The 12,782-nt window shown below is 53.2% G+C and overlaps 1 protein-coding gene across 7 annotated transcripts in view; it reads left to right on the top strand.

Moving 5' to 3' along the window:
- Pxn (paxillin) overlaps positions 1 to 11,598 on the top strand; it is a 52,783-nt gene extending 41,185 nt beyond the window's left edge. For 3 of the 7 annotated variants that reach the window (XM_063225757.1, XM_063225759.1, XM_013141925.2), the window contains 12 exons: positions 350 to 486; positions 570 to 771; positions 1,619 to 1,754; positions 3,660 to 4,544; positions 5,663 to 5,938; positions 6,173 to 6,481; positions 6,989 to 7,090; positions 7,375 to 7,545; positions 7,623 to 7,796; positions 8,373 to 8,454; positions 8,562 to 8,710; positions 9,538 to 11,598. In XM_063225757.1, coding sequence (XP_063081827.1) covers positions 350 to 486; positions 570 to 771; positions 1,619 to 1,754; positions 3,660 to 4,544; positions 5,663 to 5,938; positions 6,173 to 6,481; positions 6,989 to 7,090; positions 7,375 to 7,545; positions 7,623 to 7,796; positions 8,373 to 8,454; positions 8,562 to 8,710; positions 9,538 to 9,804 — 2,890 coding nt within the window. In that variant the 3' untranslated portion in view covers positions 9,805 to 11,598. The remainder of the gene's footprint in view (positions 1 to 349; positions 487 to 569; positions 772 to 1,618; positions 1,755 to 3,659; positions 4,545 to 5,662; positions 5,939 to 6,172; positions 6,482 to 6,988; positions 7,091 to 7,374; positions 7,546 to 7,622; positions 7,797 to 8,372; positions 8,455 to 8,561; positions 8,711 to 9,537) is intronic. The other 4 variants (XM_063225760.1, XM_063225758.1, XM_063225761.1 and 1 more) reach the window with 4 other exon arrangements.
- Positions 11,599 to 12,782: the final 1,184 nt, after the last annotated feature.

The following is a 12,782-nucleotide window of genomic DNA, read 5'->3' as shown; positions in this document are numbered from 1 at the left end:
ACTCATGACCTTGTGCTTGCCAGGTATGCACTTGTGCCACTGAGCTAAATCCCCAGCCCTGTGTTGTTGGTTTAACCTGCAGAAGTCCTGGCGGCTCTTGGTCAGTTAACTGGCCTATCTGCCTGTGTATAATGGATACCCTGGGCTGTCGTGGCTTCTCTGTGTGGTTGAGGAACTGAAGCAAGACTTCCTCCCCTCTCCTTACAACATACCTTTCCTGCTCTCTGCCCTCTTGCTGAGGGAGACATCATCACCCCTCAACCTGATACTCCTGGAGAATTTGAGGGCCACCATGCAATGTAAGGCTGAGGAGCATCTCTCACTGTCTTCTTTCCCTTCCTTCTCCAAGCTTCCCCAACAAGCAGAAGTCGGCGGAGCCTTCACCTACTGTAATGAGCTCCTCTCTGGGCAGCAACCTTTGTGAACTTGATCGTCTGCTGCTGGAACTGAATGCCGTGCAGCACAATTCTCCAGGGTTCCCCGCAGGTAGGATTTGGTCCCACATGCTGGTCTCCAGGTCCCTGGAGGGCTCAAGGACTAAGCAGTCTTTCTCTGTTTTTCTGTCCAAGATGAGGCCAACACAAGCCCCCCACCACCTGCGGCCCTGAGCCCTCACTATGGTATTCCAGAGAATAAAAGCCCCCTGGCAGGCAAAGCTGGGTCCCTGCCAAAAGAGAAACCCAAGCGTAATGGGGCCCGGGGCCTAGAGGATGTGCGGCCCAGTGTGGAGAGTCTCTTGGATGAATTGGAGAGCTCTGTGCCCAGCCCTGTGTGAGTATCCACTAGGCTCTTTCTGGACTCGAGAAGTTTGGCCCAGCCAGGCCTGGGTTCCAGCATCTGTCCTTGGTGTCACTCATTCCCTTGTGCCTCTTGTTTGCCAGGCTGTGGAGGTACAGTGGTGACTGGAGTGAGCACCATGCTGCCTTCAAGCAGCCAGTAGCAATCAGAAAAAGCAGACAGTAACCAGGTGTTGGGGCATGCACTGGGAATCCTAACACTGCGAAGGTGGAGGCAGGAGGGTTGCAAATTTGAGGCCAGTCTGGGCTACATAGTAAAACCCTGTCTCCAGCAAAGAGAGGCAGACATTGTATATGCACACTGGTAGTTCAGTGGCTGTTAGCACAGGCTTTGCAGCCCCCATAGTAAGGCTCAAATCATGACTCTGCCAGTTACTCCATGTCAGCTATTAAGCCTTAGTTTTTCCAACTGTAAAACAGGACCAACAGGTAAGAAACAATAGAGATGAGACTATCTATGTGAGTAGAGGTGAGACCAAATAATATATGTAAAATGATTGATGTTGTTTCTGGCTTGTAGTTCACGTTACTCACTCTTACTGGTGTTACCATGTTGCTGTGATAATCTCACATCTGTACCCTATTGTGAAGGACACACATGGGGTGAGGTGAGGTAAATTGCCACGTGTCCTCTCAAGTCAGCTCACCTCAGGCAGTGTCCTGATGACAGCCCTTTTCCGATGACCGGTCCTTCAGAAAGCCTGAGTGTGAGGAGTCTTCCCCGGGGCTGGAATTGTTGAGACCTGGGTGTCAGACCCTATCCCCTGCAAAGCCTGCAGCTGCTTTCTGGGCTCCCCACTGACCCCATGTCTGCCCTGCAGCCCCGCCATCACTGTGAATCAGGGCGAGATGAGCAGCCCGCAGCGAGTCACCTCCAGCCAGCAGCAGACGCGTATCTCGGCCTCCTCCGCCACCAGGGAGCTGGATGAACTGATGGCCTCGCTGTCAGATTTTAAGGTGCCCTGCGGCCCCTCTGTCTTCCTTGCTATGCCCCCTCCCTCACCTTCTTCCTCCGTTACCTCACTGTGAGTGCCTGGACCTTGGACCCTCAGTGAGTGGGTGTCTTGCCTTGAGTTGGGGACCCTGCAATGCCAGGAGAGCAGGATTGGGGTGGGGGTGGGGCAAGCAGTGAGGGGGCTGAGTTGCCTCAGTAGCCACTGGGGGCGGAGAAGCCAAAGAAGCACTCAACTGGGACATTCCTTCATCCTTGTGCGCTCCCAGCCACCAGGTCCAGGGGATCAGGAGACTGTGACACTGGGACAAAGGGCCCTGTGTTGATGGCTGCTCTTGGAGGGGGAGGGTGTGCTCTGCTGGGCCATGTGGGACTCAGGATCCCATGCCTGAGAGGTCACTTGCCCGGGAGCCCCATCTCTCCCACGCTAGCTCTTCAACATGTTTGTGTCTGAGTGTCTCTCTTTCTTTCTTTCTTTCTTTCTTTCTTTCTTTCTTTCTTTCCTTCTTTTCTTTCTTTCTCCTGTCTGTCTGTCTGTCTGTCTGTCTCTGGCAGTTGAGTCCACAGGTCCCCCTTGCCAGCCCCCTTCCATCTCTCTTTTGCCAAGGCCTGGCCACTGGGCCTCAGGGTTCCCATGGCCTCTGTCTGTGAGTACCCTAACCTGTCAGCCTACTGGGCTGGTCCTGTATTAGGTGCCCCCCTACCCCCTCCCTCCTCTTTGAGGCCTCCCCAGTCCTGCCAGCTGGCAGTGTTTTATTTAGCAGATGTATGTAGTGCCTAGATGGGGATTGATATTGACAGAATTCTCCAGTAGTTGCTGACTAGAGTAGGTTGCTGACCTCCATGTAGGTCAGCCAGTGACCTTTGGGGCTGACCTGGGGGACACGAGGAGTATGCAGGCAGTACAGTCTTGGCCCTGATGGTGCCTCCTGCCCGTCTTTTGTCTGGTGCTTCACAGTGGAGGGTGGGAGCTTGGCCAGGGTGGAGGATTGAGCCTGGGCTTATTAGCCTTGTGTGTCATGGTTCTGAGCAGCTAGTGAGAGGTGCATAAGCTGGATTCAGGCTTCGGCCTCAGGGATCCCTGCCCTGTTTCCCTTATATGGGTTTTTGGTTTTTTTTTTTTTTTTGTACTGGGGCTTGAACTCAGGATCTTGTACTTGTTACTCAGGCGCTTGTGCTGCTGAGCTATAATCCTGGCCCTGGGGGGTTCTTTCTGAGATACTTTTATGTCCAGGTTTCCAGTGAGGGGAAGCTGTACTGCTGCTGACTGTGCCCCCAGGATTAGGTCTCGGGGACACAGGAAAGCTGGGGTTGTCTCAGAGGGACGGGGCTGAGAGCTGAGCAGTGTTGCAGGAGGGCAGAGCAGCTGCCTCCAGCTGACTTCCTCTCAGTTTGTGCCTGTGCTGACTGCCCCAGTCACCCTTCTCCCTGCTGCTCACCTCACCTTAGCCTGCTTTTTCATACCTACTTCGGATGACCCTGTAAGAGTGGCTTCATGGCTGCTCTTTGTTGCCTGGGTTTCATGAGAGCCAAGGGTGTGAAGCCCAAGAAAGGGGTTTTTTGAGGCCTGAATCTTTTCTTTCTTTTTTTTTTTTTTGAATCTTTTCAAGAGTACATGCTTCAGGGCTGGGGATTTAGCTCAGCGGCATAAGTACCTGCCTTGCAAGCCGGCAGTCATGAGTTCAATCCCCGGTACCGATAAAAATGAAAAAGACAAAAAAAAAAAAAAAAAAAAAAAAAAATGAGTACATGCTTCAGCACTGTAACCACTTGGGTCAGTATAGATGGTGGCTCCCCAAGCCCCAAGGCCAAGCCTCCCCTTGTTGTGAGCATCCTTCCTTATCTCTCCCTTTCTCTCTCTCTCTCTCCCCCCCCGTCCTCTCCCCTTTCCTTTTGTCTTTCTTCTCCAGACCAGCTCTTCTGCTGTGGCCTTGAGCTCCCCAGGGCTGCTGCCCAGCTCGGCTCCATCCTCACCTCATACCCTTCCTGCTCCTTCTCCATCTCCTCCCACGCCTTTCATATTCCTACCTTCTACCTCTACACCCAACCCTCAAGGCCAAGGCCACATCCCAGAGGTCATCTATACCAAGGAAAATAGGCAGAGCCTCTTACTTCCTGTGGCGCCCAACTGGCTTGATTTGGCTGGCCTTGGGGTGATGTCTGACACCTATAATTCAAGGTCTCCCTCTGCAGAGGGTTCTGCAGGGTCATTTGGCACAGAGAGCCTGGCTCCAGTTAGGAGGGACCTTCTGAATCCCATGAGTGAGCCCTCTGTGGCTTCCCTTTGCCATGTTCTACCTCCTGTTGGGAGCACAGTCTCCCAGGAGCCTGGAATCCCTGAAGGGCCACCAGGTGACCTTTCGTGTCCAGAGGAGGCTGTGGTTGCCACTTGGAAGTGGCCACAGGTTTTGGAGGCATCTAGGCCTGAGACTCCCAGCAGAGCTGCCTGCAGCTTTCAGGAAGTAACGGAGCCAGCTGTTGTGGCTTTGGATCGTCAGGCCATCTTCCCAGACACCTGGAGTCTCGCAAAGGAACACGGTCAGGAGGAGAGGGCAAGGCCAGAGCCAGGGGGGATGGAAAACAGCTGCCCTGCCTCGGCCAAAAAGGAGCAATTGGGTGGAGAGAGGCCCAGGAAGGGAAGCATGGTGGTTCCGGCCCAGGAACCTGAGACCCGAAGGAGCCCAGAGGGCACAACTGAAGCTGCTGCCGAGGCCAGGAAGGAACAACCGGAGCTTCCACGTACCACGGTCACGGGCATGCCCAGCACTGCGGAGAGGATTTCTACCTCTAGCCAGGCAGGCGCCCACTTGTGAAGCCATTGGACGTGGCCCTGGTGGGCCTGAGTGTGGGCTCCTCCTGCTAACTGCATGTAGCCTTACTGCACGCACGTCTGCCTGTGCTGAGGGCCTGTGGCTGCAACCATGATGACTAGCACTTGTCATTGGATGCTGTGGGGCAGCAGGGCTCTCTGGGCCCTGACATTGCCTATAGTGATGATCTTGCTCTTGATGAGCTGCCCTTAACATTCCAAGGTGCAGAATGGTTAAAAGCGTGGATTTTGAAAGCACGTAGACCTAGACACAAATCGCACTTCCAGCACTTGCTGCCAGACCTTGGGCAACCACCTCAGCCTCAGTTTCTCATCTTTAAAATGGGACTGATAATAGACTATTGTCCACCAAGGTTGTCTGAGGATGAAGAGATAATTCCTAGAAAGTGTGTGGAACATAGCACACGATTCCTCAATAAGCCATGCCTGTTGTTACTGTGATTATTGTTTGCTTATTTCTTAAAACTTTCTGCTTTTTCCCAGAACAACAGCTCAAAGCACTAAAATATAAACAAAAAAATAAAAACTGGCTAAAAGATTCACTGAACTGAGCCTGGTGGTATGCACATAGAGTCCCAGCTACTTGAGAAGTGGAGGCAGGAATATTGTGAATCTGTAGCCTGATGGCCAACTTAGCGAGACCCTAGCTCGAAAAAAAAAATTACTATAGAGGCAAGTCTATATATTTCTAACATCAATCAGAGGAAAGAGCGAGCCTGCTATAATGTTAAGAGCATCCACTTGCATCCTCATTGTCTGAAATAATTTATGTGATAACCCTTGAAGCAAGCCAGGAAAATACTGTTACCCCACTTTAAGGATGGAGGAGCTTCAGGCCTTGAAAGTTAAGTGTCTTGCCCAAGGTCAGGGGCCAGCTTGGAGGTGCCAGCCCAGGGACCCAAGGGTCTGTTGTGGCCTGTACTCAAGCCAGTGTCATCTGCCCTTTGTCTCCATCCCACATGGCTTGGCTCTTCCCTGGTGCTTGTGATCTGCCCTTCCCTCCCCGGGACACCTGAGTGTGGACTGAGCAATGTTGTGCCCAGCCCACATTAGGACAGTAACAGCTTCCCCCTCCGCCCCCAGATCCGCTCTGTGATCAGGAGGAGCCGGGAGACAGGCCACGCTCACCCCATGTCCCGGGAGCCCTCTCCTCGCCGCCGGCTGGACCCCGCCACCCTGAGCAGGACCCCATCCCAGGAGCAGCTCATCGCAGAGCTGCAGGGCCGGCTGGGCATCCAGCCGGAGGTGGAAGAGGCTGCAGGGCCAGCCGGGGCCTCCGCGCAGGACTGGCTGACCGAGGGCATCGTCATCACTGTGCAGCCTCGTGGGCGGAGGGCTGAGGGGCAGTTGGTAGAGAAGGTAGCCAGGGCCGGGCCACAGATGTCCAGATGCTTCCTCAACCTCAGTGCTGGCCGGAGGAGCGATCTGGGGGTGGAAGTGTGGATTTTTGTGTTCTGTGACTTTGTCAGGCTGGCTTTACTCTGATGCCAGAGTGGGAAGGCCTGGGAGCCTGGGGATGTCATCCATCTTGTGCTCGCTGAGCGGCTAATTTCTTCTGCCTTCCTCATCTTTCTCTCCCTGCTCTCTTCCTAGGTTGTCTTCCCTCCTGACTCTCCCATTCCCCTGAGAAGAACCATCTCTGTTCTGGCTTCTCCTCCTGTCCCTTCTCTCCAGCATCACAGAGACGCCTCGGCCAACAGCTCTTCTCCCCTGGCCAGCCTGCCCACTCTCTCCCACCTGGGGCCCTCAGTCTCCACCCATGGTTGCCCAGGGGTCCAGAGTGCAGGGGAAGAGCCCCATGATGAGGATGGGCAGGGCTGTACCCCACCCACTCCTGCACCCCACACTGTGAAATCTGTGGGCTGCCAGACCGATGAGGACCCACTCTTCCCCCCGATGCAGGCAGGCCTCCTAGGGGCCCCAGCTCCCATCCCCTGCCTGCTTTCCCAGTGTGTGAGCCATGCCCCAATTCTCCGTGTGCATGAGCCCTTACTGTCGCCAGACCCCATCCCTCAGAAAATCAGTTGGCTTCTGGCTTTCCTGTGAGGCCTCACCTGCTGGCCCCTTCACACTGTCCCTTGGTTCGGCCATCAAAGAAGGCCACTCCTAGAGTGAAAAACAGAAGCCCATTGCTTCCCCTTCAGCCCCCACGCCTAGCACCTGCGGAGGCTCTGTGCTGTGGGAGCTCAGGCACCTCCCCTCCCATACCCTATCCTTGGGGCTCACTTCCATCTCCTGGGCCATTTTCTCTTAGTGTGTAGATTTTTTTTTCTTCTGATTTTGATATTGCTAGTGGGGAAAATCCTCATATTTTATCCTGAACTCCTTTGTGTGAAATGGTCCAATAATAAGATCTTGTATTCCTTTTAGTTTTTTTAAAAAAATTTCTTCTTTCCTCCTCTATCTAAGATGCACGGCCTGGAACAGAGAGCGGATGGAGAGTGGCAGTGGGCAGCTGGCTGGTCTCCAAGCAGCAGGCAGAGCAGCCCTGAAGGGCAGGACGAGGGAGGGGTCAGTGCCAGGGCTGGGAGCTGAGGTCCTGCTTGTCCTGATTCCCTGGGCTTGGTCACGCAGTAGAGACCATCAGCCCTTCCTTCTCACCCTCTGACACCCCCAGCCACCAGCATGGCCTGCTCTTACCCCCACCTTTAGGGCTTTTCAGGCCCTGGAGGACATTGTTCTTGCATTATTCAGCCTGTGTGCCCCGGAGGGAGAAAGCCCTCCAGGTATGGTGCTGGGAGATGCCACGCGTCCTGCCCTCAAGTCCTGACCAGCCTTTTTTCCTGTCCACGCAGTTCATGGCCCAGGGGAAAGCCAGGAGCAGCTCACCACCTGGGGGACCCCCAAAGCCGGGAAGCCAGCTGGACAGCATGCTGGGGAGCCTGCAATCTGACCTGAACAAGCTGGGGGTGGCCACAGTGGCCAAAGGTGTCTGCGGGGCCTGCAAGAAACCCATTGCTGGGCAGGTAATGAGCAAGAACGGCAGGCATAGAGACCTCTGCCTCTCTTGTCGCTTTGAGCCACCTTCCATCTTCCTCCTCAGGTGGTGACCGCCATGGGGAAGACATGGCACCCCGAGCACTTTGTCTGCACCCACTGCCAGGAGGAGATTGGATCCCGGAACTTCTTTGAGCGCGACGGGCAGCCCTACTGTGAAAAGGACTATCACAACCTCTTCTCCCCGCGCTGCTACTACTGCAACGGGCCCATCCTGGATGTGAGTGTCTGCGTGGGGCGTGGCAGGCAGGGTAGGGGCAGTAGGGCCCCATCAGTTTATTTCATCTTCACGGTAAACCTCAGAGTGGGTGGCTTCAGAGAGGCCATGTCACAGGCACTCCATGTGACAGCTGGGAAATGGCAGGGCCGGGATTCAAACCCAGGCCTTGTCTGCAGCCCATCCTCACGCTCCCCTGCACCTCCCGTGTTGGATTCTGAGTTTAGGACCCTTGACCAGATAAATGGAGCCAAATCCCGGATGTCCCACTCACTTTCCCTGCTGTGTGATGTTGGGGAGATGCCTAGCCTCTTTGAGCCTAAGTTTTTTCAACTCTAAAACAGGAATTACAGTAGAACCCTTGGCGTTGATCTTGCCTGTGAGCATTAAAAGAGAGCAAATATATCTTGCATTTCACATCCCTCCATAAATCCGAATTCCTAGTGGTACTTGGAGAGGAATTAGGAGACCCTGCTGGGAGTGTTTGGATCTTTCCTTGGTCTTGAGCTGAGGAGGGTGAGGTGGGATCCATCCAGTGGGGTGGCAGCTTGGCTGTCATTGCACTCTTGGCTTTCACAGAAAGTGGTGACGGCCCTTGACCGGACGTGGCACCCTGAGCACTTCTTCTGCGCACAGTGCGGTGCCTTCTTTGGCCCTGAAGGTATGGCAGGCCTCGGGCCAGCACACTGCTCTGGGAGGGCTGGGCAGAAGCAGGAGGCTCTGTGGACATTGGGGCCTGAATCTGCCCCCAAAACCCCTGCTCCTCAGGGTTTCATGAGAAAGATGGCAAAGCCTACTGCCGGAAGGATTATTTCGACATGTTCGCTCCCAAGTGTGGTGGCTGTGCCCGGGCCATCCTGGAGAACTACATCTCAGCCCTCAACACCCTCTGGCATCCCGAGTGCTTTGTGTGCCGGGTAAGGAGCCGTTGCCACATCTGGAGGGGCTGGGAGCAGGCTCGGGGGGAGGGCCTCTCTCTCTTGCCTGGGGTCCTCGTGGTATGAACAGTCAGGGCATTCACCTCCTAAGTCTGCTAGGTCCTGAGGCTGATGCTGAAGCTGGAATAGACAGAAGCAAGTGGGACATGTCCCCATGAGTGCCTTTTTCACCCTCACCTCAGAGTCTTTTATCCTGATGTGCACAGGGTGGAGCGGGCAGGCGCGGGCAAGGGCTACTAGTCCTGTGCTGAGGGGATATTTGGGAGAAGAGAATGTGAGCATTAAATGAGATAATACAGACGTTGTGCAGACTTAACAGAGATGGGCTAGTGGTTTCCATACTACAGTGTGGGGGTCAGGGGTCCTACAGGTGTCTGTATCATGGGCTTTCTAACCAAAGGAATTTGAGAAACATACACTACAAGCCTTCTCAAGCCTTTAATACCACATAAATCCCCAATTTGGAAGCCAGCACTTAGAGATCCTGTTTTTCAGCGCCAGGCTTTCTGGCAGTGCCATCGTAGCTGCTTGCTTACATGTCCAGAAGTCAGACCTTTGGTCTGAATCTAGGCTGTGCAATTTAGTAGCAACATGTCCTTGGACAAGTCACTTCACTTGTGACCTCAGTGGGCCTCTGCCTTGGAAGGGCCTAAGCTTAGGCCATCTCTGTGCACATAGAAAACTGGCAAGGGGGAGTCAGAACAGATGTGATGACCATTTGTGTCCCACTGAACATCATGCCAGGCGTGTCCACCTACAGGGACAGTCCCTGAGGTGCTCCCCCCACCGCCCCCTCTGTCCGGCAGGAGTGCTTCACGCCTTTCGTCAATGGCAGCTTCTTTGAGCACGACGGCCAGCCGTACTGTGAGGTGCACTACCATGAGCGCCGCGGCTCGCTGTGCTCCGGCTGCCAGAAGCCCATCACGGGCCGCTGCATCACCGCCATGGCCAAGAAGTTCCACCCCGAGCACTTCGTTTGTGCCTTCTGCCTCAAGCAGCTCAACAAGGGCACCTTCAAAGAGCAGAATGACAAGCCTTACTGCCAGAACTGCTTCCTCAAACTCTTCTGCTAGGCAGCCTTGCCGTCACCAGCCCTTTTCCCAGCCCAGCATCCCCCACTGCTACTGTGACCTAGAGACGTCGCCCAGGGCTGAGGGGCACACCTGGCAGAAACTGGAAGCCTCATCCGCAGCCGGAGCAGGATGGGAAGCAGGTCATGGTCCAGCCTGCTTCTCTTTACACTCTCCCCAGCCTCCTGGCTTCTCCCTCCCTCTGCGGCTCTCCCCAGGCTGTCCACTTTTTTCTACCCAGGTGTGGAGCCTGGAGGATCCCACCTCACACCACATGTTCCCATGGAAAGGTCTGGCCAGGCCAGCACCTCTCTCTGGAGCCATGTGTACTCATTTCAGTAGTGGAGCAGGGTGGGGAGGCAGCAGGTCAGCTGGGGTCTCTTTTTATACTTATTCTCCCCCCAACCTAATAATCCCTAGAGTGCTGGGGGACAGCCACCTGCCTCCACACAATGCCAGCATAAACCCACTCACCCACAGGCAGAAGTGCCCAAGGACCTACGTGTTTCTGCCTTCAGTCTCCCCAGGTCTTGGGTGACCTCCTCGTTTCCTGACTGCCCCTTTTATAACTGTTTTGGTCCTACTGAGAAAGGCTTCTCCAGCAATAATGTTTTATAGCCACTTCTTCCATCTCTGGGGACGGCACGAGGTGGGAAGTGTCACCTGTGCCTGGACACTGTATACCGACTTTCATAGATTTCTACACTGAGGTTTGCATTCGTATCACCCAAGTTGCTTTTACTTCTCTGTACAAGATGACTTTGAAGAGATTTTAAAGACTTCCCTTTTTGTATTCTCCTCTTGTCCAGTGCCACTGGGGCTTTGGGGTGGAGTTTGCTTTGTACTAAGGGCTTGCGGTGGGGAAGCCGTTTGTATTTTATTTTTCTTAGCACAAGCAGGTGAACTGGGAGCAGCTCTGTGACTCCTTTTCTGTACCTTCACAGCGTACCTGGACTGTTTTATAAACTGCTGTATTTTGAAACTCCTTCCCTCCTGCCTGGGTCAGTGAGCACCTTAATTAAAAGTGATCTAAGGGTGCCTGGCTCATCTTGCCCTGTTTCTGAGGGAGGAAAAGGGGGAAGTGTGCTTTGGGGGGCTGCATGCTGTCTGTGAAAGCCATGAGGAGCCTCTGCTCCCCAATGAACTTCTTGGCAACAAAGAGAACCCACTGGACATTCTCAGCCTCCTGCTTCTCTGGGGCTCGCTCCTCTGCCTTCTCAGGAAAGCTGGGACCTGACTCTGGCCACGAAGACCATGCAGGTCTCTTTTGGTCTTGATTTCACTGGCGCATTACTTCCTCAGATGTCCTGCCTTGCTGGAGACTGCCTTTGACGGGGGGTCGATGCTCAGGAGGTCTGGGAAGAAGGCTCCAGCTTGGGCCTGGTGGGGACAGGATCCTGCTGCAGCAGCCAGAAATCCCAGAATTCTTTCTCAAGGAGAAACAGGAGCAGCCATGTCTGAGGTTCCTGGCCAGGGAAAAGGGACCCTCTACAGTGACACATTCAGACCATCCCACCAACCCGACCTTTGAGGCAGGGCAGGGAGTAGTCCAGGTCTGGGGAGGTCAGCCAGGACCCCCCAAAGTTCTGCCATTTCCACTTCTACCCACAGGCCTTATTGCTCTGTTTACAGTGACCCATCCCAGGCCTCTCTCCAGGGGGCCTAGGATTTCTGGGGTCCACTCACTGGGTTAATGGTTATTTGATTTTTGATTTATTTTTCTCTATAAATTTCTAACCTGGCTTTTTCCATTTCGATTCCTGTGATTTATGCCAATAAACTTTGTCATTATTTTCACCTGTGCTAGTGTCATTTCTTGGTGGTCCAACAACCTAGTACTCTAAGCAGTGAAACCAAGCCCTCTCAGACTCAAGTTTCACCAGGTAGAGGGTAAATCATTAACATTTCCTGCCTTGGGGTCAGAGGCCCTGCCAATGGGATCCTTGGTCCTTGTTTCGGCCAGCTCCAGTACCAGCTTTAGTCTTAACTGGGCATTTGGTGGGAGAGGCTGGGGGGCTCTGTCTTGGTGCTACCAATATCTACCTGAGTAACTCATCCTAAAGTCCTGGTGCAGATGCCATCTGTTGAATGAGTTCTGCTCAGGGTTCCCTATTTACAATTACTACATGGCCCTCTAAGTGTCTTTTCTCTCATTTAGATAGGAAAAGAGATTCCAGGCGAGAACAGACATGTACAAGGCAACTCCTTGAGTAACAAACAACACAGCAGTGAAGTGAGCCCAGAATTTGCCTCTGTGTTCTGCCTGAAACCAGATAGCACCTGGGTGTTGCCCTTCCTAGTGGGACATCAGAGTCTCAGATGGGTCTCCACTGCCTCTTAGTGGTCATTTCCATAATTGCATGCTTCCTTTTTGCATTTGTCACATGCAAGGCCCCCAAAGCTGTTGAACAGCACTTGTGGCACCCTGAGTTGTGGCTTCATCCCTATCATGTCCCCATCATTTGGCTTGGTCTTTCAATTCTTGTTGGAACCCTAGCCATTTCAAAGTAATCTCAGAAGTGAACATTACCTTCAACCCTCACCCAAAGATAATGGCTTCATTTATTCCAGTCCATATTGGATTTATTCTATTTATAGAAATGAGTATGGTACACTTCGTTGTAATTTGATTTTTCACTTAACTGCTTTGAGACTGTTTTCCCACATTAGTGAATATAGATTGCATCATTTTTAATGATTTCATAGTGTTCTGTGATATTGATGTACTACAATTAGAGATGATATTTATATTGTCAGAGCCAGGATGTCCTTAGAAATGTACCATAAAATATATATATAGTTGGAAAAGCATGTGTAGAGGGAAACAGACTCTTGAGTTTGGAAGGGACTGTGCAGCATAGTGAGGCCCATGGGTTTGGTTTTTTTTAAAGAGTAGAATGTATTGAGAGAAAAAAAGCTTCTGTCTGAAGAGAGACAGAAGGGCACCCGAAGGGGTTGCCTGGCCCATGGGTTTTGAACTT

The sequence above is a fragment of the Cavia porcellus genome, unplaced genomic scaffold (assembly GCF_034190915.1).
Source record: "Cavia porcellus strain 051 isolate PalLab524CR breed Dunkin Hartley unplaced genomic scaffold, mCavPor4.1 scaffold_16, whole genome shotgun sequence".
Lineage (NCBI taxonomy): Eukaryota > Metazoa > Chordata > Mammalia > Rodentia > Caviidae > Cavia > Cavia porcellus.
The sequence above is the reverse complement of the archived record's forward strand: the minus strand, read 5'-3'. Positions and strand labels throughout refer to the sequence as shown.